The sequence below is a fragment of the Branchiostoma lanceolatum genome, chromosome 4 (genome assembly GCF_035083965.1).
Source record: "Branchiostoma lanceolatum isolate klBraLanc5 chromosome 4, klBraLanc5.hap2, whole genome shotgun sequence".
Taxonomy (NCBI): Eukaryota; Metazoa; Chordata; class Leptocardii; order Amphioxiformes; family Branchiostomatidae; genus Branchiostoma; species Branchiostoma lanceolatum.
In genome coordinates, this window is record NC_089725.1 from 26,605,933 (window position 1) to 26,623,770 (window position 17,838).

At 46.3% G+C, this 17,838-nt stretch overlaps 3 protein-coding genes across 4 annotated transcripts; all 3 read left to right on the forward strand.

Annotated features, from left to right (window-relative positions):
* The first annotated feature begins 92 nt into the window (after positions 1–92).
* Positions 93–3,365, forward strand: LOC136431999 (eukaryotic translation initiation factor 3 subunit A-like). Its single transcript, XM_066423010.1, has 4 exons — positions 93–573; positions 928–1,147; positions 2,315–3,233; positions 3,359–3,365. The coding sequence occupies exons 2-4, from the start codon at positions 934–936 to the stop codon at positions 3,363–3,365; spliced, it is 1,140 nt and encodes a 379-aa protein (XP_066279107.1). The 5' UTR covers positions 93–573; positions 928–933.
* Positions 3,314–9,582, forward strand: LOC136433728 (uncharacterized). 2 transcript variants are annotated; one of them, XM_066426186.1, is made up of 5 exons: positions 3,314–3,666; positions 4,429–4,776; positions 5,353–5,649; positions 6,346–9,146; positions 9,295–9,582. In XM_066426186.1, exons 1-5 carry the CDS (start codon positions 3,367–3,369, stop codon positions 9,353–9,355), a joined length of 3,807 nt encoding a protein of 1,268 aa, XP_066282283.1. In that variant the 5' UTR covers positions 3,314–3,366; the 3' UTR covers positions 9,356–9,582. The 2 variants fall into 2 exon arrangements, with proteins under 2 accessions (XP_066282283.1, XP_066282284.1); XM_066426187.1 differs by having other exon boundaries at positions 6,349–9,146.
* A 1,331-nt stretch (positions 9,583–10,913) lies between these two features.
* On the forward strand, positions 10,914–16,479 carry LOC136433730 (ABC transporter F family member 4-like). The gene is made up of 7 exons (XM_066426188.1): positions 10,914–11,481; positions 11,620–11,659; positions 11,914–12,014; positions 12,405–12,570; positions 12,787–12,920; positions 13,291–15,353; positions 15,699–16,479. The coding sequence occupies exons 1-7, from the start codon at positions 11,230–11,232 to the stop codon at positions 15,796–15,798; spliced, it is 2,856 nt and encodes a 951-aa protein (XP_066282285.1). The 5' UTR covers positions 10,914–11,229; the 3' UTR covers positions 15,799–16,479.
* The last annotated feature ends 1,359 nt before the right edge of the window (positions 16,480–17,838 follow it).

Genomic DNA, 17,838 nt, shown 5'->3' on the forward strand with positions numbered 1-17,838 from the left:
GAGTACAGGACTCTCATATCCTAGTGAACCATTGACTTACCAACGCAAAGCTTATGATCCTATTACTTTCATTGTACACACTAGAAGGACCACCGGAAACGGAAGAGAACCATGCTCTTCCCAAGCACTATGATAGTGTGGAACTTGTTGCCACCAAGTGCTGTAGGCGTGCTTGGTGACCTGATTTACACACGCGTTTTTGAGTCAACTACATGTCGCTGAGTCGACTCTCAAAAGTGCTGGTGTAAATCGGGTCTATTTGAAGGTCTGACTACTTCATTTCGTAAAATTTTGCATATTCATACAGTTCCGTCGGTGGCAACCCTGGTGGTCCCTTTCCCACACATTCCTGCTGCGCGATAGTTTTAAGTAAATCACCGGCTGAACTTGATGAAAAATTTCATTGGTTGCCATGGTAGCAGGAGATTACAGCAAACCTTATAAGAAGCCCGCCTCTGCAAGTAGCGCACATAAGGCGAAGGTTCTGTTTCTGGTTTCGCCACATCATTTCAAGGCAACGATCTCAAGAAAATCGTCTTCAACAGTCTTCACATAGAGTCGTGAAATCCACCAGTAAGTATTTAACGGTGTACTTGAATTCTCGATAACTTTTCGTTCCGTCTTGAGATGTCAACTTTGTTTCGTGGAACGGCGCGGTTACATTCGTCGTAGGTCGTCGTATGATTTGGATGCCGGGCTGTGACAGAACCAACCACCGCCAAGGATCTAAGACAAACTTTTCTGGAAAAAGAGTTCAATTTTTCAGAACACGTGCACGACTATTCTGCAGCCGACGATCGTACGACGTACGTGACCTGGCCCGTAGACGTAGTATAAGCAGCATCCATCTGTGTGAGATGGAATTGTTGATACATTTCCACCTTTTCAACTTTGAAATGAGGAGTAAATTGTGTGCTATCGTTCCAGAGAGCCATGGCCAGGTGGCTTCTGGTCGCTCTGGTGACGGGCATGGTCGTGAGTAACAGCCTTGCCGCTCCTCCGGTCGCCGACACCTTCAAGGCCGATTTCAAGGACGATTCGGCCGCCCCGCCATTTTTTGCCGTTGACCCAGTGCCAGATGACGTGAAAGACATCTACGCTGCGAAAGCGGGACGCCCTCCATATGACGAGATGGACCCACGCACAGGTACGAATAATGAAAAACGTCATTCGAGGATTACTCTTGCATGGGAGAGTTCTGCATACAGATGACTTTTAGTTCTGTACTATCATCATACTGTTCTTGGTGACAATTTCGTGCTGTTTCCTCTTGCGTGTGGTCGTAGACTCGTATTATAGCTTTTGACACACATTCCTCGTTTGCATATCTATGTATAGTCCCCACCAGACCTGTATTTGGACTGAAAAAATAGAAATCTGCCCAAAAGAGGGAGTACTTGCCAGAGGCCTCTATTGTGGGGAGTCTATTTTCAGTGTACAGAGAGGCACCGGCCCGGTTGAGACTACCTTTATCCAGAAGTTGGAACTTTTGGGGATGAGTCACAATTTGTTTACCGTAAAACGGCTATCCATAGCAGAGTCAGTACATTTGTCTGAGAAAAAGGCAGGCCCTGGGATGTCGTGCAAACCCCCTCCTGTCAATTGCGCGAACACGAAGGTAGCTACGAAACTAGAATGTCCGAACTCTATAGGATTCTCCGATCTTTGGATATTGACAACATAAAAAGAATGGATATTCACTTTGATGCTGGCGTCTATAATTTACACACCAGGTAAGAGATATAAGTGTTCAAACGATACCTGAATGAATTAGAATGGCACTTGTTTAATCATGTCCATCTCCTGGTGAAAGAAAGCGAATTAACCAAAACTATGGCACATTGCAAAGAAATGTAAACACTAGAAATGTATATTTCTCTGATTAATAGTTAATCATGTTTGTTTCAGGATGCAGCACATTTTGTTCAAGCTACGCATTTAAACGTGCCATAGCTATTGTCTAAAGTCAACAAACAAACACACACACGCACACATACATACAGACATACAGACAGACACGCGCGCGTGCGCGCGCAGGCTTGAGCTTTGACACAGAAGGTAGTCGCAGTCTTGATTTCGAAACAAATCGTAGTGAACATTCACTTTGAACAGTTTTGAATCTGACCTGGTATCCATCCTCTTCTAACTCCAGTCCGCTACTCTGATCGCTTCCCTGCCAAATATTCGCGATCAGAGGAGCGAACCGAAACTAGAAGAGGATTGATACCAGGCTATTGTAAACTCGCAGGACATGTTGAGGGACAGTTCTATCTAATACTATCAAAGTCTTTTTAAACCAATTGGGATTTTGCAGATCGCAGAATGCCTCATCGACAGCAGCCGGCATCCATTGACGTCCAGCAGAGTATGCCCGTGGATGAGGAAAGCAGGACACTGGCAACAGAGTGGGGCGACGAGGCGGGGAAATTGACCTCTACCAAGACAGGCGATCAACGATACGACAAAACAGACGCGGAGAGGCCAAAGTACAAGGATCCGCGTCAGATGAAGCAAGGAGGTAACTATCCGGTGTCGTCAGAAGAAAAGCGATACCGAGATTCCCACATGCAAGAGATGAAGAAGCGACCGGCAACACCGGAGGCAAAGATGATGAATGGAAAACGGCCAATTCCGTCCATGAATCAACACAACCGTGACTTGTCGGGAGGCAGGGGAAAGGCAAGCGAGTTGCGGCAAAGCAAACCACCCGTACCCAAACCGGCGCCCTCCACCTTCCCCTCCAGCCGTGACTCCATACATCGGACTGACTCAGCGAGAAGAAAGGCGGGAGCTATCCCTGAGAACTGGAAACGAAGCGGATTGAAACCTGATGAACCGGCAACAAAGGACCAAGGCAAAGTGCGTGGAGCTCCTCAAGACCGCGACTCGATGCATCAGACTGACTCGAGGAGGAGAAAGACGGGAGCTATCCCAGAGAACTGGAAACGAAGCGGATTGAAACCTCAAGAAAGGCCACCCCGGACTGAACCAGGAACAAAGGACCGTGGCAACGTGCGTGGAGCTGACCAAGAGCGTGGAGCTGGTCAAGCGCGTGGAGCTGGTGAAGAGCGTGACATAATGCATCAGACTGACTCGACAAGAAGAAAGACGGGAGCTATCCCAGAGAACTGGCGGAAACGAGGTGGATTATTGAAACCACCCCGGGCTGAACCAGGAACAAAGGACAGTGGCAACGTGCGTGGAGCTGACCAAGAACGCGGATCTGGCCAAGGGCGTGGAGCTGACCAAGAGCGCGGAGCTGGCCAAGAGCGTGGAGCTGGCCAAGAGCGCGGAGCTGGTCAAGGGCGTGGAGCTGACCAAGAGCGCGGAGCTGGCCAAGATCGTGGAGCCGCTCCAGACCGTGACATGATGCATCAGACTGACGCGGGGAGAAGTAAGGCGGGAGCTGTCCCAGAGAACTGGCGGAAACGAGGTGGACCGCAGAGTGGTAAAAAGCCACCCCATACTTCACCTGGAACAAAACACCGAGTCAACTGGCGTGATCACAACGCCATGGTAAGGCAGCGATATTTGGAACGGCGGAGGTCCAGAATGCACACTACACCCAACAGGCCCACAGATAACAAGAGGACCAGGGCCGCGTATCTTTCCGCTAGGCGCAAGTACAGGCCCGTGAATGGAACTCGCAACACGTCTAGCCAGAGGGTAAGCCCAGTTTTGTACATTTCAACACTGGTTTGCTGAGATACAATACTAATACTTACTACTACTGCAAATGTTGACGATGTGAATATGGTTGTAAAGGTCGGGTGGAACTTCCATGACCATGTAGGTTGTGGTTAGCACCTTGTGTCAGTTGGTAGATGTTGGCAGATCTCGAGTGTGTACGCATGAATGTTTATATGGATAGAAATGTAATTCGCTTTTTCTTACCCCCACCTTGGGGTCTTATCACAACTTTCAAGTGCGTGCGTATGAGTTTCGCATCAACACTATTTTGGTTTAGCAAAAGTTGCGAAGAAATTGTTGTCTTCTTTGACCCACCGGTGTGCAGCCTAGTTATTGAACCAAATAAATGGCTTCTTCGACTGCAAACTTAACCTAAACCAACAACTTTTTGATACGCAACTCATTCAAACTTGTAGTATACGCACATGTGTGAAAGGGGCTTTACTAGCGGCATATAGTCATCAATGGGTAGTCCTCGTCAATTTTGCGCCGTTTCAGATAATACCAATTATTCTTGTTTATTCAGCAGTTATGTCGGTGTAAAACAGGGATGTACCTACTCTGTGTTCAATTCACGTGAAGCTTCTACTTATCAATGTAATCAATGTTGATGTTTCCAAGACAAAACTGGAGCCCCGCCTCCTTTGGGCTGGAGTTGGATATTCGTTCGCTGTCTTTTATCTCGCATCTACCGGGTACATTCAACGTTACATTTGTGTGTTTTTTCACTGCTTACAGAAAATCGCGTTTCCGCGTACACAAGAACAAAACAGGAAGCTGGCAGCAGCGCGCGCAGCACGCCTGTTGAACATGCAACGACAACGGAACCGACAAGCTATGCGGATGCTCAACGCACTCAGGGCGAAGATGGAAAAAATGTTGAAGACTGAGTCCGGCACGTCGCCCCGATCTAAACATCTCCAGGAACGGCTTGAGCGTATCGTCGAGTATCTGAAGAGACGGCAGACTTTACAGACTGGAAAGCCGCCCAGCAAGGCTGTGACCAGTGGGCAGGGAAGACCAACGACCAACGCGTCTGGCGTTCCGAACGACACAGCTCTGGCGCGGAACAGGCGATCATATAACGTAAGTCCCACAGAATACCATCTAGATCTGCTGTAGAGAAGCTTGCAAGTGGTCTTTGTCCTTCAGTTCTCGCTCTGGTTTGCTTTCATGTGACATGCTACTGATCATCACGGTAATTAACATTCACGTGATGTCGATATGGCAAACATGATTTCCACATTTACATTGCTCACGTTTGTCTCAGAGTAAAAATAATTCTGTGCATTTGTTACGGAAATAACAAACAGCACCTTACCGGCTATGTCATTTTACCACCATCATCGACGACCAGTCCATTCGTCAAATCTACGCTGCTCTTGATAATTCAATACCATGTTACACAGTAGTGCTTCTGCTGATGTGAATTTGAAAGCGATGTTCCTACATTAACGCCGTGTATTGAACAAAGCTCCCACTCGTGAATATCCTCATCAGCTTCAACACCGTGGCATCTAAGTTTATTTCTCAAAGATGTCTTACTTTATCATATAAGATTGCAACTCTCTTTTAAACAATAGAACAAACTCTTTCACCTCCTTTTGTTTGGAGTAAATTTGTAGAGTATGTTAACATTCATTCACTGTTTTCTGCTTACAGAGAATGAGGCCGACAACACAACAATTGCAACGGGATAGACAAGCATACCCAATGCTCAACTTCTATAAAAAGAGGTTGGAAAAACTTCTTCAGGCAGAGTCCGGCACGTCGCCTCGATCTCAACGCCTCCTTAAAAGACTCGAGCACATCACCAGGCTTCTGAAGCTCCTGTCCAGGAGAAGGGCCCATATGCATGGGCAGGAAACGTCAGCAAACAGCATGTCTAGCGCTTCAAACGACACTGCACGAGCCCAGCTCTCCAGGAGCAAACGATCGTCTGACAGGTCCAGCCTGATGGTATGTCCAATTTTTGTACATTTTTACGCTGCTTTGCTATTTACAAGTGTTTACTGGTGTTTTATCCTCTCCTTTCACTGTCTAGTGACCGCTACTCTTCCCGGGATACATATACAATACATAGATTGCATAAAATACAGTCAACGTACATCTCACACAATGAGATCCACTGCTTTTTATCAAAACATTTGGCTATATATACGTATACCTGGAAAGGTTGACGATTTGGCCAACTTCGTTTTGAAATCTGAACTGAAGTTTCCATTCTTGCTGGCTTATTTTGTGCTGGCCTGTGTCAATCAGTAGATGCCCATGGATTTCGAGACGATATGTGGAAGGACTCGCAGGTTTCCGATGGAGAAGGTATCGTAACTAACTGAACGCAGCAAAAACCCGCAAGAAGGAAAATATGCAGCGTGGCGCATATCACTGGTCGTGGCATTTCAGAACGAAAAGTCAATGTCGTTATTCAGGGATGGTGTTTATATATCCAATAGTGGTGAGTCTATATATAGCTATCGCTGTTCAAATGAAGCTAGACATCACAGTTACTTCACTAGGTGGTTCCACACCATGGCTGATGTTTCTCATTCAAAGACGTTTTTACGTCACGATACGAATGAAGCTTTGTTCGAAACAATAGATACTCTGCATGATTTGTAAGAAATATTCACCTTAAACATTTCATGCTTACAGCAGAGGCGGCCGGAACTACAACAACGAAAACCGCTGCGGGACCCATACTCAAGGCTCAACAGATACAAGGCGAAGTTTGAAAAAATCTTAAAGACGGAGTATCAAACCGACCCGTCGTCGCCCCAATCTAAACGTGCTCAGGCCATGCTTGAGCGCATCTACATGCTTCAGAAGAGATTGCCGTTCATGAATAATCAGGGACAGTCAACAGTATCGACCCGACCGCAGCTTTCCAGAAAGAAACGGTCTTCTTTCGCCGGTCCCATGGCCGCAAAGTACGACCTCTTTCAGAGTAACAAAGTCAATCCGTCTACCATGCATGATTCTGTCAACAGAGCCATGAAAGCAGCAAAGATGGCAATGAAGAGTCTGCCACCGAGCTATGATCAACAATATTCCTTTCCTAGTCCGTATAGGAAGGTTCCAAAAACACAGGAAGGTGGCGTCGGTGGATTGACCAAGACACAGCTAAAACCACGGTGGGGAGATTTTCCTCAGCTTCCCGTTTCCATGGCAGATGCAAAGGGAAGATACGAAAGCCCCAAGTGGAATCAGTTGGCGACGATTGAGGCGCTGTTAAAGCAGACGGGGCCTGACCTAGAAAGGTTGGAGAAAAGCATCAAGAAGTCAGAGAAACTCGGCACTTATTTCCATGACAACAGCATTCTGAAACCAATGGAGGCTGATCGCGACGCGATGCACAAACACATCGCTTCGATCCACCAAACCATCATGACTGCCATCGATCCAAGTGATGATGAGGAGATGGAGGGAGACTACTACGACGACGAAGACGACACTGTTGACAGTGCGGATAACGACGACGAGTATCACGATGACGAAGACCTCGACGGAGATGAGGATGACATCGACTACGACGGCAATGATGGTGATGACGAAGACAGTGGCGATGACGATGAGGATGACGCCTACAGTTATGATGATGGCGAAGACGACAGTGATGATGACGAAGACGGCATCTATGATGATGATGATGACGATGGCATTTATGGTGATGATGGCGACGATGGCATTTATGGTGATGATGATTACGAAGACGAAGGTGACGAAGACGGAAGTTATGATGATGAAGATGAAGATGACGATGAGAGTTATGCGGATGATGAGGAAGACGACCTTGATGACGACGAAGAGGAAAGTGATGACTATGACGAGAATGACGAAGACGATTCAAGCGGTGAAGAAGATTACGATGAAGATGGCGGCAATGATGAGGATGACGATGACTATGATGATGATGATGATGAAGAAGAAGAAGAGGAAAATGAAGACGAAGATGATGATGATGATGATGATGATGATGATGATGACAACGAAGACGTGTACGGTGACGCTGACGATAGTGATCCACTGGTGCAGAAGCTAATTTTCAAATTCAGAGCTGGCCTACAAGGTCTTACTACCATAGTGGATGATCTTGAAACCCGGGTCAATCCAGCCCAAAACTTCAGTGCTGGCAATATGGAAGACCTAAACGCCAAATCACCACAAAATATTGCTGCTGTCAAACGGGTTCCTCCGCCTCCCTATGAGCACCCTGCCAGAAAGTATCAACTGCAAGGGCCAGAAGCCTGGAAAAGGGGCCACAAAGTCTTGGATGCTGTTAAATCATACATCTGCGCTAGGGTTGACGTCGGCCACCCTGTTATCAGTAGGTTCTGTGACAAAGAGATGCCGTCCATGGCCCCATTCAAATTGCTCCGCAGTCGTAAGGACTGGAGAACGTGGATCGGTGTTTACTTCCACATGATGAAACTGTCCGAAGAGGAGGCCATTGCAGAGGTCCAGCAGCTTGAGGCAGCTGGTTTACTGGAAACACAGCGCCTGATCGACATGTTCCTCAATGCACCAATCACAGATCGAGCTGTAGAACAGATCTCACGCAGCCGCGGCGTCCCGGTGGAGCAACTTCGCGAACAGCTGCGAAGCGGTCAAGTCGACATCCAGACCGTCAATGATATCCTGCTCAGTATAAAGAAGGAAGCCTACAGACCTTACACCATACACACTCACAACAACAAGGTCAGATTGGAAGAAGGCAATAGATACTTCAATAAGAACGCAGAGGGTACATTCAAGCTCCCAGATAACAGTATTGACGAAAAAGCAGTCGATGAAGAAGACCTCGTCAATTTAGAATCTGAACCGGAGCCCACTGGAGAATCAACAGATGGCTTTGAACCAGACGAAGACATCGAAACAGAACTTCAGATGGATGATGGGCTTGATGATGAAGCATCGATGGAATCGGAAGTTGGGTTGGAAGAGCAGGTGGAGGGTCAGGAGGTGGGCGATGAGAACGAAGATCCGGAGCCTGAGCCTGAAGACGAGCTTGACGATCCTGCTTACATCTTACAACCAATGGAGGATGCTGTACCAATACTCAAACTGGGGGAAAAGCTGGAGGAATTGGAAGATGGTGACGAATTGGGCCTGGACTATGACGTGGATGACAAGAACGAGCCGGAGTTTCAAAAGTTCAAAACCGGTTTGGGAATTGGCGTATCCGAACCGAGAACAGCGGACAAACTAGACAACTTTGCATCGCTACTGCAAAAACGTCAAGCTTCCCTGCGAAATCCCGAATACCGTTTCAACACCAAGAATGTCCCGGATACATTGCTGGACGTCTCAGCGGCGCGCCACTTGGCCCAGCACAGCGATGCCGAAGAGGAAAAGGCCAGCACCGCCGTTCAGGGACCAAACATAGTAGCCGTGGTCGCAGCAGTGACCGGGGCAGCCCTGTTTGTTGTCGTCATCGCAGTGATGCTGAAAGTCAGGTGCGTTACAGGCACTACATCTATACCTCAGAGTTGCGTTACAGACACTACATCTATATCTTAGAGAGTCAAATAACGATTTCAAAAGAACATCTTGTTATGAAATCGCATGTTTCTTACGAAGTTTATTTTGTCGCTTTCCCTGCAGATCCAGGCAGTCCCGTCATGAAGGCAAAACCACCCTGCCGACCACCAACCTCGACATCTAGACTACCCAACATTGATGAAGGTGATCAGACCTGGCCCGGGACCCACATGACGCTATGTTTAATATCTTAGCATTCTTTTTCAATCTCTCTACACGTGTCACATAAAGTGTGGTTCTCAATGACAATTTCAAAGTGCAACTATTTTAGATGTAAGAACTCTTTTTAGCATCCTTTATATAGCTGAAACGAGCACGCATAAAATCTAATAAACACATGCAAAAATACAGCATCAGCGTCATCTGTGTTGCCTTGTCATTGCTGATGTGTACATGTGGACATAACTAACACAGTCATATGCACGTTGATGAAGGTTTAGCATCAAGGTAACTAGATATGCAAGCAACTAGATATTTTGGAAACGGTCAGACGTTTCAGGTAGCATCCACTACCTTTCGTTCAGTCAATGACAAAAGGTAATGGATGATTGATTAACAGTCATATGAAGTACTGATCTCTTGTTAACATGGGTGAGATACTTGGTTGTGGCTGAGAAACAGTTTCTGTCAGGTTATTTTTTCTTGCATCTTTGAAAACTATTCAAAATCATGTGTTGTTTAGTTTTATAGTTCCTAAAGGTATTGGCTTGTACTTCAAGAAGGGATTGAACCGTCTGAGTTGGAAAAAAAACTGTCTCCGTTTGGATCACACATTGTCCTTCATCGTTTCTACACAAGCATGTTCAAGGCTGTGTCCCGGTCTCGAGCGGCCTTGCCCTTAGAACACTCTCGTTCTTTTCTCCTAAGTTCAAAGACCGCTTGATCACATGTTTTGGAAATCCGCCTTTTTGTAATGGATGTTTGGACCACAGTAAGTTGTTCGGCCTAGACAATGCCGTTTTTAAAGGTCATTGCATTGAAAACGGTTTTCAAACTACCAAAAACAACTTAGAGCGAGGGATTATCAAATATCGTGGATGACGCAGGAGATCCTTTATATCAGTTTGCTTGCGTCTTAGTGTGGGAATGGGTAGTTTGAATTTCAGCATAACAACCCCCCAGGAAAAAAAGAGGCGCTAAAACGGTTAGGATGTTTATAAGTTAGTGCCTTTTTGTCTGTGGGATTGTTGTGTTGGAATTTAAAATACTCATTCCCATGCTGTGACGCAAGCAAACTGATGCAAAGGAATTCTACTTCATCTAATCATAAAATTATGGTCACCAATGTAATAAGTTACTTTTTGCACCTATTTGATATGAAAGAATCACCATTCATCATTTCGAGAGTTTCCGACTGCTAGAACACAGATAATCTACCAGCACCGTTGAACTGGTGGAAACGTACCGTGCGACAGCAGCCTCGGGGCAAACACGGTTGAGAAATAGCCTGAGAAAAATCCTCTTGAACTCCTTCAAACGCACTAATGAAACGGACTTATGCAGATCACAGTCGGTAACGAAACCGGCTCTCTGAGAACATAACATGTAGTTTCTGGTGATCCTCTTTCCGTTTTTTTTTTTCGTTTCCATTTTCTGCCCTCTAAAATACTAGTGCCATACCATAAGTTAAAGATGATCGTCGGATGCAACTTGAGAAAAAGCTTAAGTAGCTAATGGTATTAGCAAAAACAGTTTTAGAAACAGGAAAGGATTACGTAGTTCTACGTAAGACTGACGCACTTTTAGAACTTAAGCCTGGCTTAAACTGAATATCTAATTACATGTCCATTGTCGAGAAACATCTCCAAACATAACAGTGGCAAACTAGATTAAACGGTATTGTGCTCAGACACGTGCCGAGCAAAACATCATGCCTATAAAAATGCACGGAAATCTCAGTTCAACCACACTCTCTTCCAACCGATCGGCCTCGTCGTTACAAGCTTCAGCAGACAGATAGTCTTTGCAGAATTTGCAGAGTTTTCAAAGGCCGCACCGATGGCTTCTCGGGCTAGGGCACAGTTGTGTCTCGTCCTGCTGCTGCTGGCTGGGATGATGACCAGCGGTGAAGCAGGGGGGAAGAAGATACGGACATCAGGCAAGACAAGCACCAGCACTGGCGGGGAGACCGACGACACTCTATCGTCTATACAGCAAATGTTCGAGTCCGCGAAGGGGCGAATGCAGCAGTACGCCGAATCCAAGACTGGAGGAAGGGGTAAACAACAGCCTGCCCCTGACGCCGAGCAGGTAGAAGATATGTTCTTGTGAAATAAGATGAGCATCACGAAATACGTTTTTTTTGGTAAAACTTTGGATTATGAAGATATGCGCATGAATGAAAAAACAATTTTTGTTTTTAATTCTGTTTTTCTGTTCTCCTCTCAGACCTCTGTGAAGGAGAATCAGGTTCAAGACAGGCAACAAGGTGGGTTGAATGAGTGTTAAATGTGTTTGTCATCCACTGAGTACTTTAAAAAGGCATCTTGTGGCTGTGTTTTCCACAAGAGTACTGTCTGAAAGGAAATTAAAGACATAGTCCTACGATTCTTGCCTTTTATTTTGAATCCTATATAAGCTCATGGACATCTTAAATCTTAGCCGTGATTCTGTTTGCACTTTAATGATTTTTCATCTGAATGAATAGAAGTCATTTTAACACACGATTTCGTTTTATATTAGCTCCACGGAAGACTGCTGTGATGGAGGACATTCAGTCCCGCCTCGCTGAAGCAGTTGGTGCAAAACTGCCGGATGCCTCGGGCGGGGACGATAACGTTCTGGTAAGAGAATTCTTCCTACTGCCACAAGATGTTCGCCCCAGCTTGTCTGTTGTATGGATAAGGGCCACGAGCTGGCAACATTTGCATAAATCGGCAAGATGAAGCTAATGGAACTTTTTTTTGCTCGGCCAAGTTAATTGAATACAATAGTAGGATTTTGTTGTTGTTGGTTCAAAGTTCCTCTTGCCTGTCGCCCTGTTACCTCTATTTCTCTAATTTTAAGTAAAAAAAAGGTAAGATCACCGTACAGTAGGTTACTCCCCAATATAGTTAAAACGATAGGAAATGATGCTCCATGATGCCGATTTCCATATTCTTTACACGTAAACTATACTGGGCATGCGTTTCGTATTGTGCAATCATAAGTACGAACCTTCTTTATCTTCCCAGTCCAATATTCTTGGGAAATTCCAAGAGCGGACAAAAGGACGAACAGGTGATTCACAGACCCAAGAGCGACAACAAGGACAGGGGGGATCGCCGGATAGGGCAACGGGAGGCCGGCCTGAACAGCGGGACCGACAACTGGAGAGTCAGGTACAAGACACGGAAGAAGGTGGGTTGACTGTTGTATGTTTTTGTCGACCTGTGAGTACTTAAAAAAGGCATCTTGTGATAGAGATACCCACCAGATAGAAAAGAAATGGACCTACCATTTTTGCTAGAAATCTTGTATAATGCCCTCATAATTCTTCGTTGTGTTTCTATTTGTACTGAATGATTTTACATCTGTATGGAAGGCATTTTAACATACAATTTCGTTTGATGACAGCTTCAACTCGACAGAGGACAGGCGGAAGTCTGTGGGAGAACATGTTTTCGCGCCTCGGCGACAGAGCGCCTGAGAAACTGCAGGAACTCCAACTGGGTGGAAAGTCTGCGGGTTCCTCAGAAGGGGACGTTCTGGTGAGAGAATCCTTCATTCTCCTTCAAGGTTTTTACCGTAGATTGTCCGTTTTATTGATAGGGTCATGAGCTGGTGCTATTGCATAGATCGGCAAGATGAACCTGTTTTTGCTCGACCAAGTTAGTTGACTACAACAGTTTGTTTGTATTGTATGTTCAAAATATCTCCTGCCAGTCCCCCGTTTACTCCCTAATTTAGTAAACAATGTAAGATCGTAATACGGTTACTTAGCGTTATTTTAAAACATCGTTAAAACGATAGGAAATTATCCTCCGGGATGCCAATTTCTACATTCTTTACACGTAAGCTACACGGAACATGCTTTTAGTCTTATGAAATCACAATCATGAGCATTCATTATCTCCACAGTCGTCTATTCGTGAGCGGTACCAGCAAATGACAGGAGGAGGAGGAAAAGGTGGTTCGACAAGGGAACGACAAGGACAGAGGGAATCGGGGGAAGGGGCAACGGGAGGACAGCAGGAGGACCGAAGACCAGACGGAAAGAAGTCTTCGGAGGAAAGGGGAGGTGGAGGCAAGAATGAAGAGCGGCGCCCAGGACCAGACAGACAGAGGGAATCGTCGGAAGACGAAGAGGGAGACCGACCTGAACCGCGGCCCCGAGGACCAGACGGAAAGAAGTCTTCGGAGGAAGAGGAAAGGAAAGGCCGGCCTGAACAGCATGACAGACAACCAGCCGGAAAGGGGACGTCGGACAGAGAGGAAGGGGGAGGCCGGCCTGAACCGCGGCGCCAAAGACCAGACGGAGAGGAGGGGTCGGAGGAGGATGTTCAGGGAGGCAAGCACCGAAGGCCAACCATAGACAGGGAATCGTTGAAAGGAGGAAAGGGACAGCGGGGTCCGTCGTCAGAGGAAGAAGGAGGCGACGCTGCTTCGTCGGGAGATGGAGAAGACCAAGGGCCAACAGCGACAGAAAATAGTCCAACCGAACAGGAAATAGTGGTGCCAACCGTCCAAGTGGAAACGGAACCTATCGTGGTACCAGACATCCCAGAGGAAATAGAAGGAATCGTGCTCGCCCAGGGGGAAATGGAACAAACGGTACAAGCCATCGAAGAGGAAGTGGAACATGTAGAGCAAGACGTCGAAGTGGAAATGGAACAAATTGAGCAAGCCATCGAAGCGGACAGAGAACAAATGGAGCACACCGTAGAAATCATGCAAGAGGCACTGTTGGAACAGCAAGCAGAAATAGACCAAGTCCACGAAACACCCGCAGAAAGTGACCAAGGTACACCGACGCTGGAAAGTGCAGAAGCCGCATCCACCGAATTAAGCGAAAAGGAAAGGGAAGAAATGGTGCACGCCGTCCAGGAGAAGGTCCAACACCAGTTAGACGAAAATATTTATCACGCTTTGGCTAATGTATTGGACCTATCGCATGACGACACAGGGCAGACCGGTGAAGAAGAAGCAATGGAGGAAATATCATTGAGTCGAAGCGTCAGAGCAGCACCAAGCAAGAAGGGCCGTGGGAAACCCGGTGATGAAGAAATGGATGGAGGCGAGAGGAGCAAAGCTAAAGGGCGTGGTGATATGAAAAAGGGAGGTTTGGCTGATAACGTTGTCGAGGATGACTACATTATCAGCCCGGAGCACCCCAAAAACAAGAAGCAAAAAAACGGCAAAGGCGAGGACGACAAGGAAGATGAACCAGAAGATGGGTCAGGAAGTGGGGACGGGGACGGCAAGGCTTATGGGCGCGGCGGACGGGAGAAGAACGAGAAGGCCGGTGGCAAAGGGAAGCCTGAAGACAAAGGGAAGCCTGAAGACAAAGGGAAGCCTGAAGACAAAGAGAAGGCTGGCGGACAAGGGAAGGGTCAAGGTCAAGAGAAGGCTGGAGGACAAGGGAAGGGTCAAGGTCAAGAGAAGGCTGGAGGAAAAGGGAAGGGTCAAGGCCAAGAGAAGGCTGGAGGACAAGGGAAGGGTAAAGGACCATGGTGGAAAACGACCCCGGAGGAGAAAGAAGAATTAGACCAAAAGGAGAAAGAGATGACGGACGCAGTTCGGGACGGGATGAAACATTTGGTCAAGGGTGTGGTGCAGGGGGTCCTCGCCGAAATTTCAGAAGCTGAGGGAGGGCAGAAGAAGGGGCCTGCTGCAGAAGATATAAAATCTGCTTTGGAAAGCATTAAGGGAAAGACGGGGAAAGGCAAGGACACTCAAGAAAAACAGCCCAAGGCAGAGGAAGAAACTGCAGACGTGAAGTCCGAGCAGAAAAAACAGAGCCAGCTGGAGAGGATGCAGAAACTTTTGCAACGAAAGGGCAGGGAGGCGACCTTGGGAGAGTCTTCTTCGGAGGAGAAGAATGCGAGCAGCGTGCACGGCGCCAGCATCGCCGTCCTCATAGCCGGAACCGCCATGATGCTGCTCGCCGTCGGACTGATGGTGCAGAGCAGGAGGATGGTCAGGTGAGCATACAACCTCATGTCGTTGTCTGTTACCGGTACGTACGTTGATAGATTAGTTATACCGGTAACTAATTAGATACAGCACAATATCTTATTCAACAAGTTTGCTGAGGGCAAGGCTAAGAGACCACTTCTGGACTGAACAACAAATGTAACTAAGCAAAGTTATCGAACTTGTAGGACTAGGTCAGCATGTCTTCTACCTAAGTCAGAAGCATCATGATTTAGGACTAACTGATGTCACAATAGGTGAAGCAGGGTAATCTTAACATACCACGTGGTTGTTTCCCATTGGCCCACTTGCTTCCTCCATGTAGTAACCTGGTTTAATACCTCGCCCAACAGAGCCACCCTCCGAGGCGACGACAACATCCCCGGGCACGTGGGTTCGGAGTGGGCGGCTGAGGCAGGCGTCGTGCCCGGCAAGGCCCTCCACGTCAAGTAAGCTACGGACCTGACCGACCTGCAACCAAACACATCTGGCGTTCCTCGGGAGAGGCACAGTTTAAATTCTGATAGTAAGAACGAAAATCTTTAAACAAGTACCCTCTATTCATTCTTGTGTTAGTCGACTTACATGGAGCGTAGTTTTAAGTCCAATTTCAATATGCCTGAGCCCAGATATAAATGTATTAAATTCAACTACCGCAAAGATTGCATCTTCTAATGGCCACCTCAACTTCACCTTGCAATGTAATACCTATGCTACGTAATGATCTGAAAATAATTTGGAACTCATGAAGCCGATCTGATGTGTTTGAAAAGCGCGGATTACGGACAACGAATCGGAATTATTGTGTGGTGTGCTGTGATCAAACGTGTTACTTCCCTATACTACAAAATGTTTCCCTGTGTTTCCAAACTGCTGTACGATTCATGCTACTTTTGCAACTTGTATTCATTCATTCATTCATTGCGACTGCTCTAATATAATTGTAACTAACGCAGACCCATGAAGCAGTGACCTGCCCGCACAACATCTTCTGTCCTTCATCTCATATGAAGCACTGGAATGTTCGTCGGGATGTGTTGTGAAGAACGAAATACTTTGAGTGAACTTCTGATGCTTTTGCTTCGTTAAACCCTGTCATATATTTGATATTTGCGTTCCTTGTACCTGAAAACACGTGTGTAATAAACATATATAATCACAACAGGTTGTCTCTGTGCAAGTCAGTTTCATTGCTGTTTTTCCGAAGAAAAAACAAACACGTTTACCTTCTAGAGAAAGATAACATCCCAACATAGAAAAACACAGAAATCGCGACCGGCTGCCCGGCCTGGCCGAATATCAACCTTCACACAAAATAACATTACAGTCGCTGGTGTCTGACTACTCCATGTATCTCTAAAGGCCAAGCCTATAAACTGACTACCACATTGCACAGTGGTAGTATGACTGTACAAGATATAAATACAAGTCCCTGTCAACTAGTACTTTGCACACTAGAAATCAGGTATTTCTTATTAGTAAGAAGTGTAGGAAAGATATATAGGTTGTTCGTTGGCCTAACTAAATGGCTCTCCTAGCGGCCCACCCGACTGATTGGACCATTAGTCCCTGGCAGCGAAAGATGGTGTAACACAGGCTAGGTTGTTCGTATCTTTGGGCCCTGTCACACTTGAGCGTATACATGTTGCGTGTGAGTTGCGTATGGACAGAATTCAATACGCAGCTGTACGCACAACAGTTGTGGAATTTTTCGATTATTTTGACGAATGTGTGACTCACGTTTCGTTATTCATATGTTAGATGTGCCAAACACATACATCAAAATAATAGAAACATATTTATAACGTATAACTTGCGCATAAGCGTAATTTCGTTCATACCCAAAACTATCATGCCTACTGGGCCATATTGTGCGTATGCCTGCGAACATAAAACTTACACAAATCGATTGAGATGCATGTGAGACGCGTATAGTGCGCACGGCGGCGTATGGAACAATGTCAATGCGCAACTCACACGCAACGGCTATACGCACAAGTGTGACAGGGGCTTTTAAGCTAAAAATGAGCACTGAGAGGCAGTCAGTCTGATCGGGTGAAACAAAATAAGTCGTTTCTAAGTTGTCTGATTCTGCCCACGTACGCACATCCAACAGCAAAAATTGTGCCCGTGGGGTCCTTGCCCTGATAGGGACATTTTTTTCTAGTCTCACTTCCCCTCCTAGATTGTATAATCCACTTAAACCCCCATTGTTGTATCCTGATATTGCACTGATATCCGTAAAGTACCAGTTGATTCGATTAGCAGTACCCTTTTAAACATTTCGAAATTTATTGAGTTTGTCCCAACGGGGTCAACATCTCTCAGGCAATTAGTGGACAATTAGTACACATTGCGTGATGACGACAGTGTTCAAATTTTAAATCCCCCCTTTGTGCTCCGTTAGTTACGATGTTTTGGGAAACAATTTCTGAATTCTCACAGTGTGACGAACATAGATGGATCCATAAAGGGCCTTTCCGTCGGTAATCT

What these genes read in the sequence shown, in the direction of transcription:
- LOC136431999 (XM_066423010.1), top strand. Translation starts at nt 934, where the DNA reads ATGGCCAGGTGGCTTCTGGTCGCTCTGGTGACGGGCATGGTCGTGAGT. An exon ending in CGAGATGGACCCACGCACAG is followed by an intron (nt 1,148 to 2,314) that starts GTACGAATAATG and finishes GGGATTTTGCAG; the next exon opens with ATCGCAGAATGCCTCATCGA.
- LOC136433728 (XM_066426186.1), top strand. Translation starts at nt 3,367, where the DNA reads ATGATGCATCAGACTGACGCGGGGAGAAGTAAGGCGGGAGCTGTCCCA. An exon ending in GCAACACGTCTAGCCAGAGG is followed by an intron (nt 3,667 to 4,428) that starts GTAAGCCCAGTT and finishes CACTGCTTACAG; the next exon opens with AAAATCGCGTTTCCGCGTAC. An exon ending in CTGACAGGTCCAGCCTGATG is followed by an intron (nt 5,650 to 6,345) that starts GTATGTCCAATT and finishes TCATGCTTACAG; the next exon opens with CAGAGGCGGCCGGAACTACA.
- LOC136433730 (XM_066426188.1), top strand. Translation starts at nt 11,230, where the DNA reads ATGGCTTCTCGGGCTAGGGCACAGTTGTGTCTCGTCCTGCTGCTGCTG. An exon ending in GGTTCAAGACAGGCAACAAG is followed by an intron (nt 11,660 to 11,913) that starts GTGGGTTGAATG and finishes GTTTTATATTAG; the next exon opens with CTCCACGGAAGACTGCTGTG. An exon ending in CAGAGCAGGAGGATGGTCAG is followed by an intron (nt 15,354 to 15,698) that starts GTGAGCATACAA and finishes CTCGCCCAACAG; the next exon opens with AGCCACCCTCCGAGGCGACG.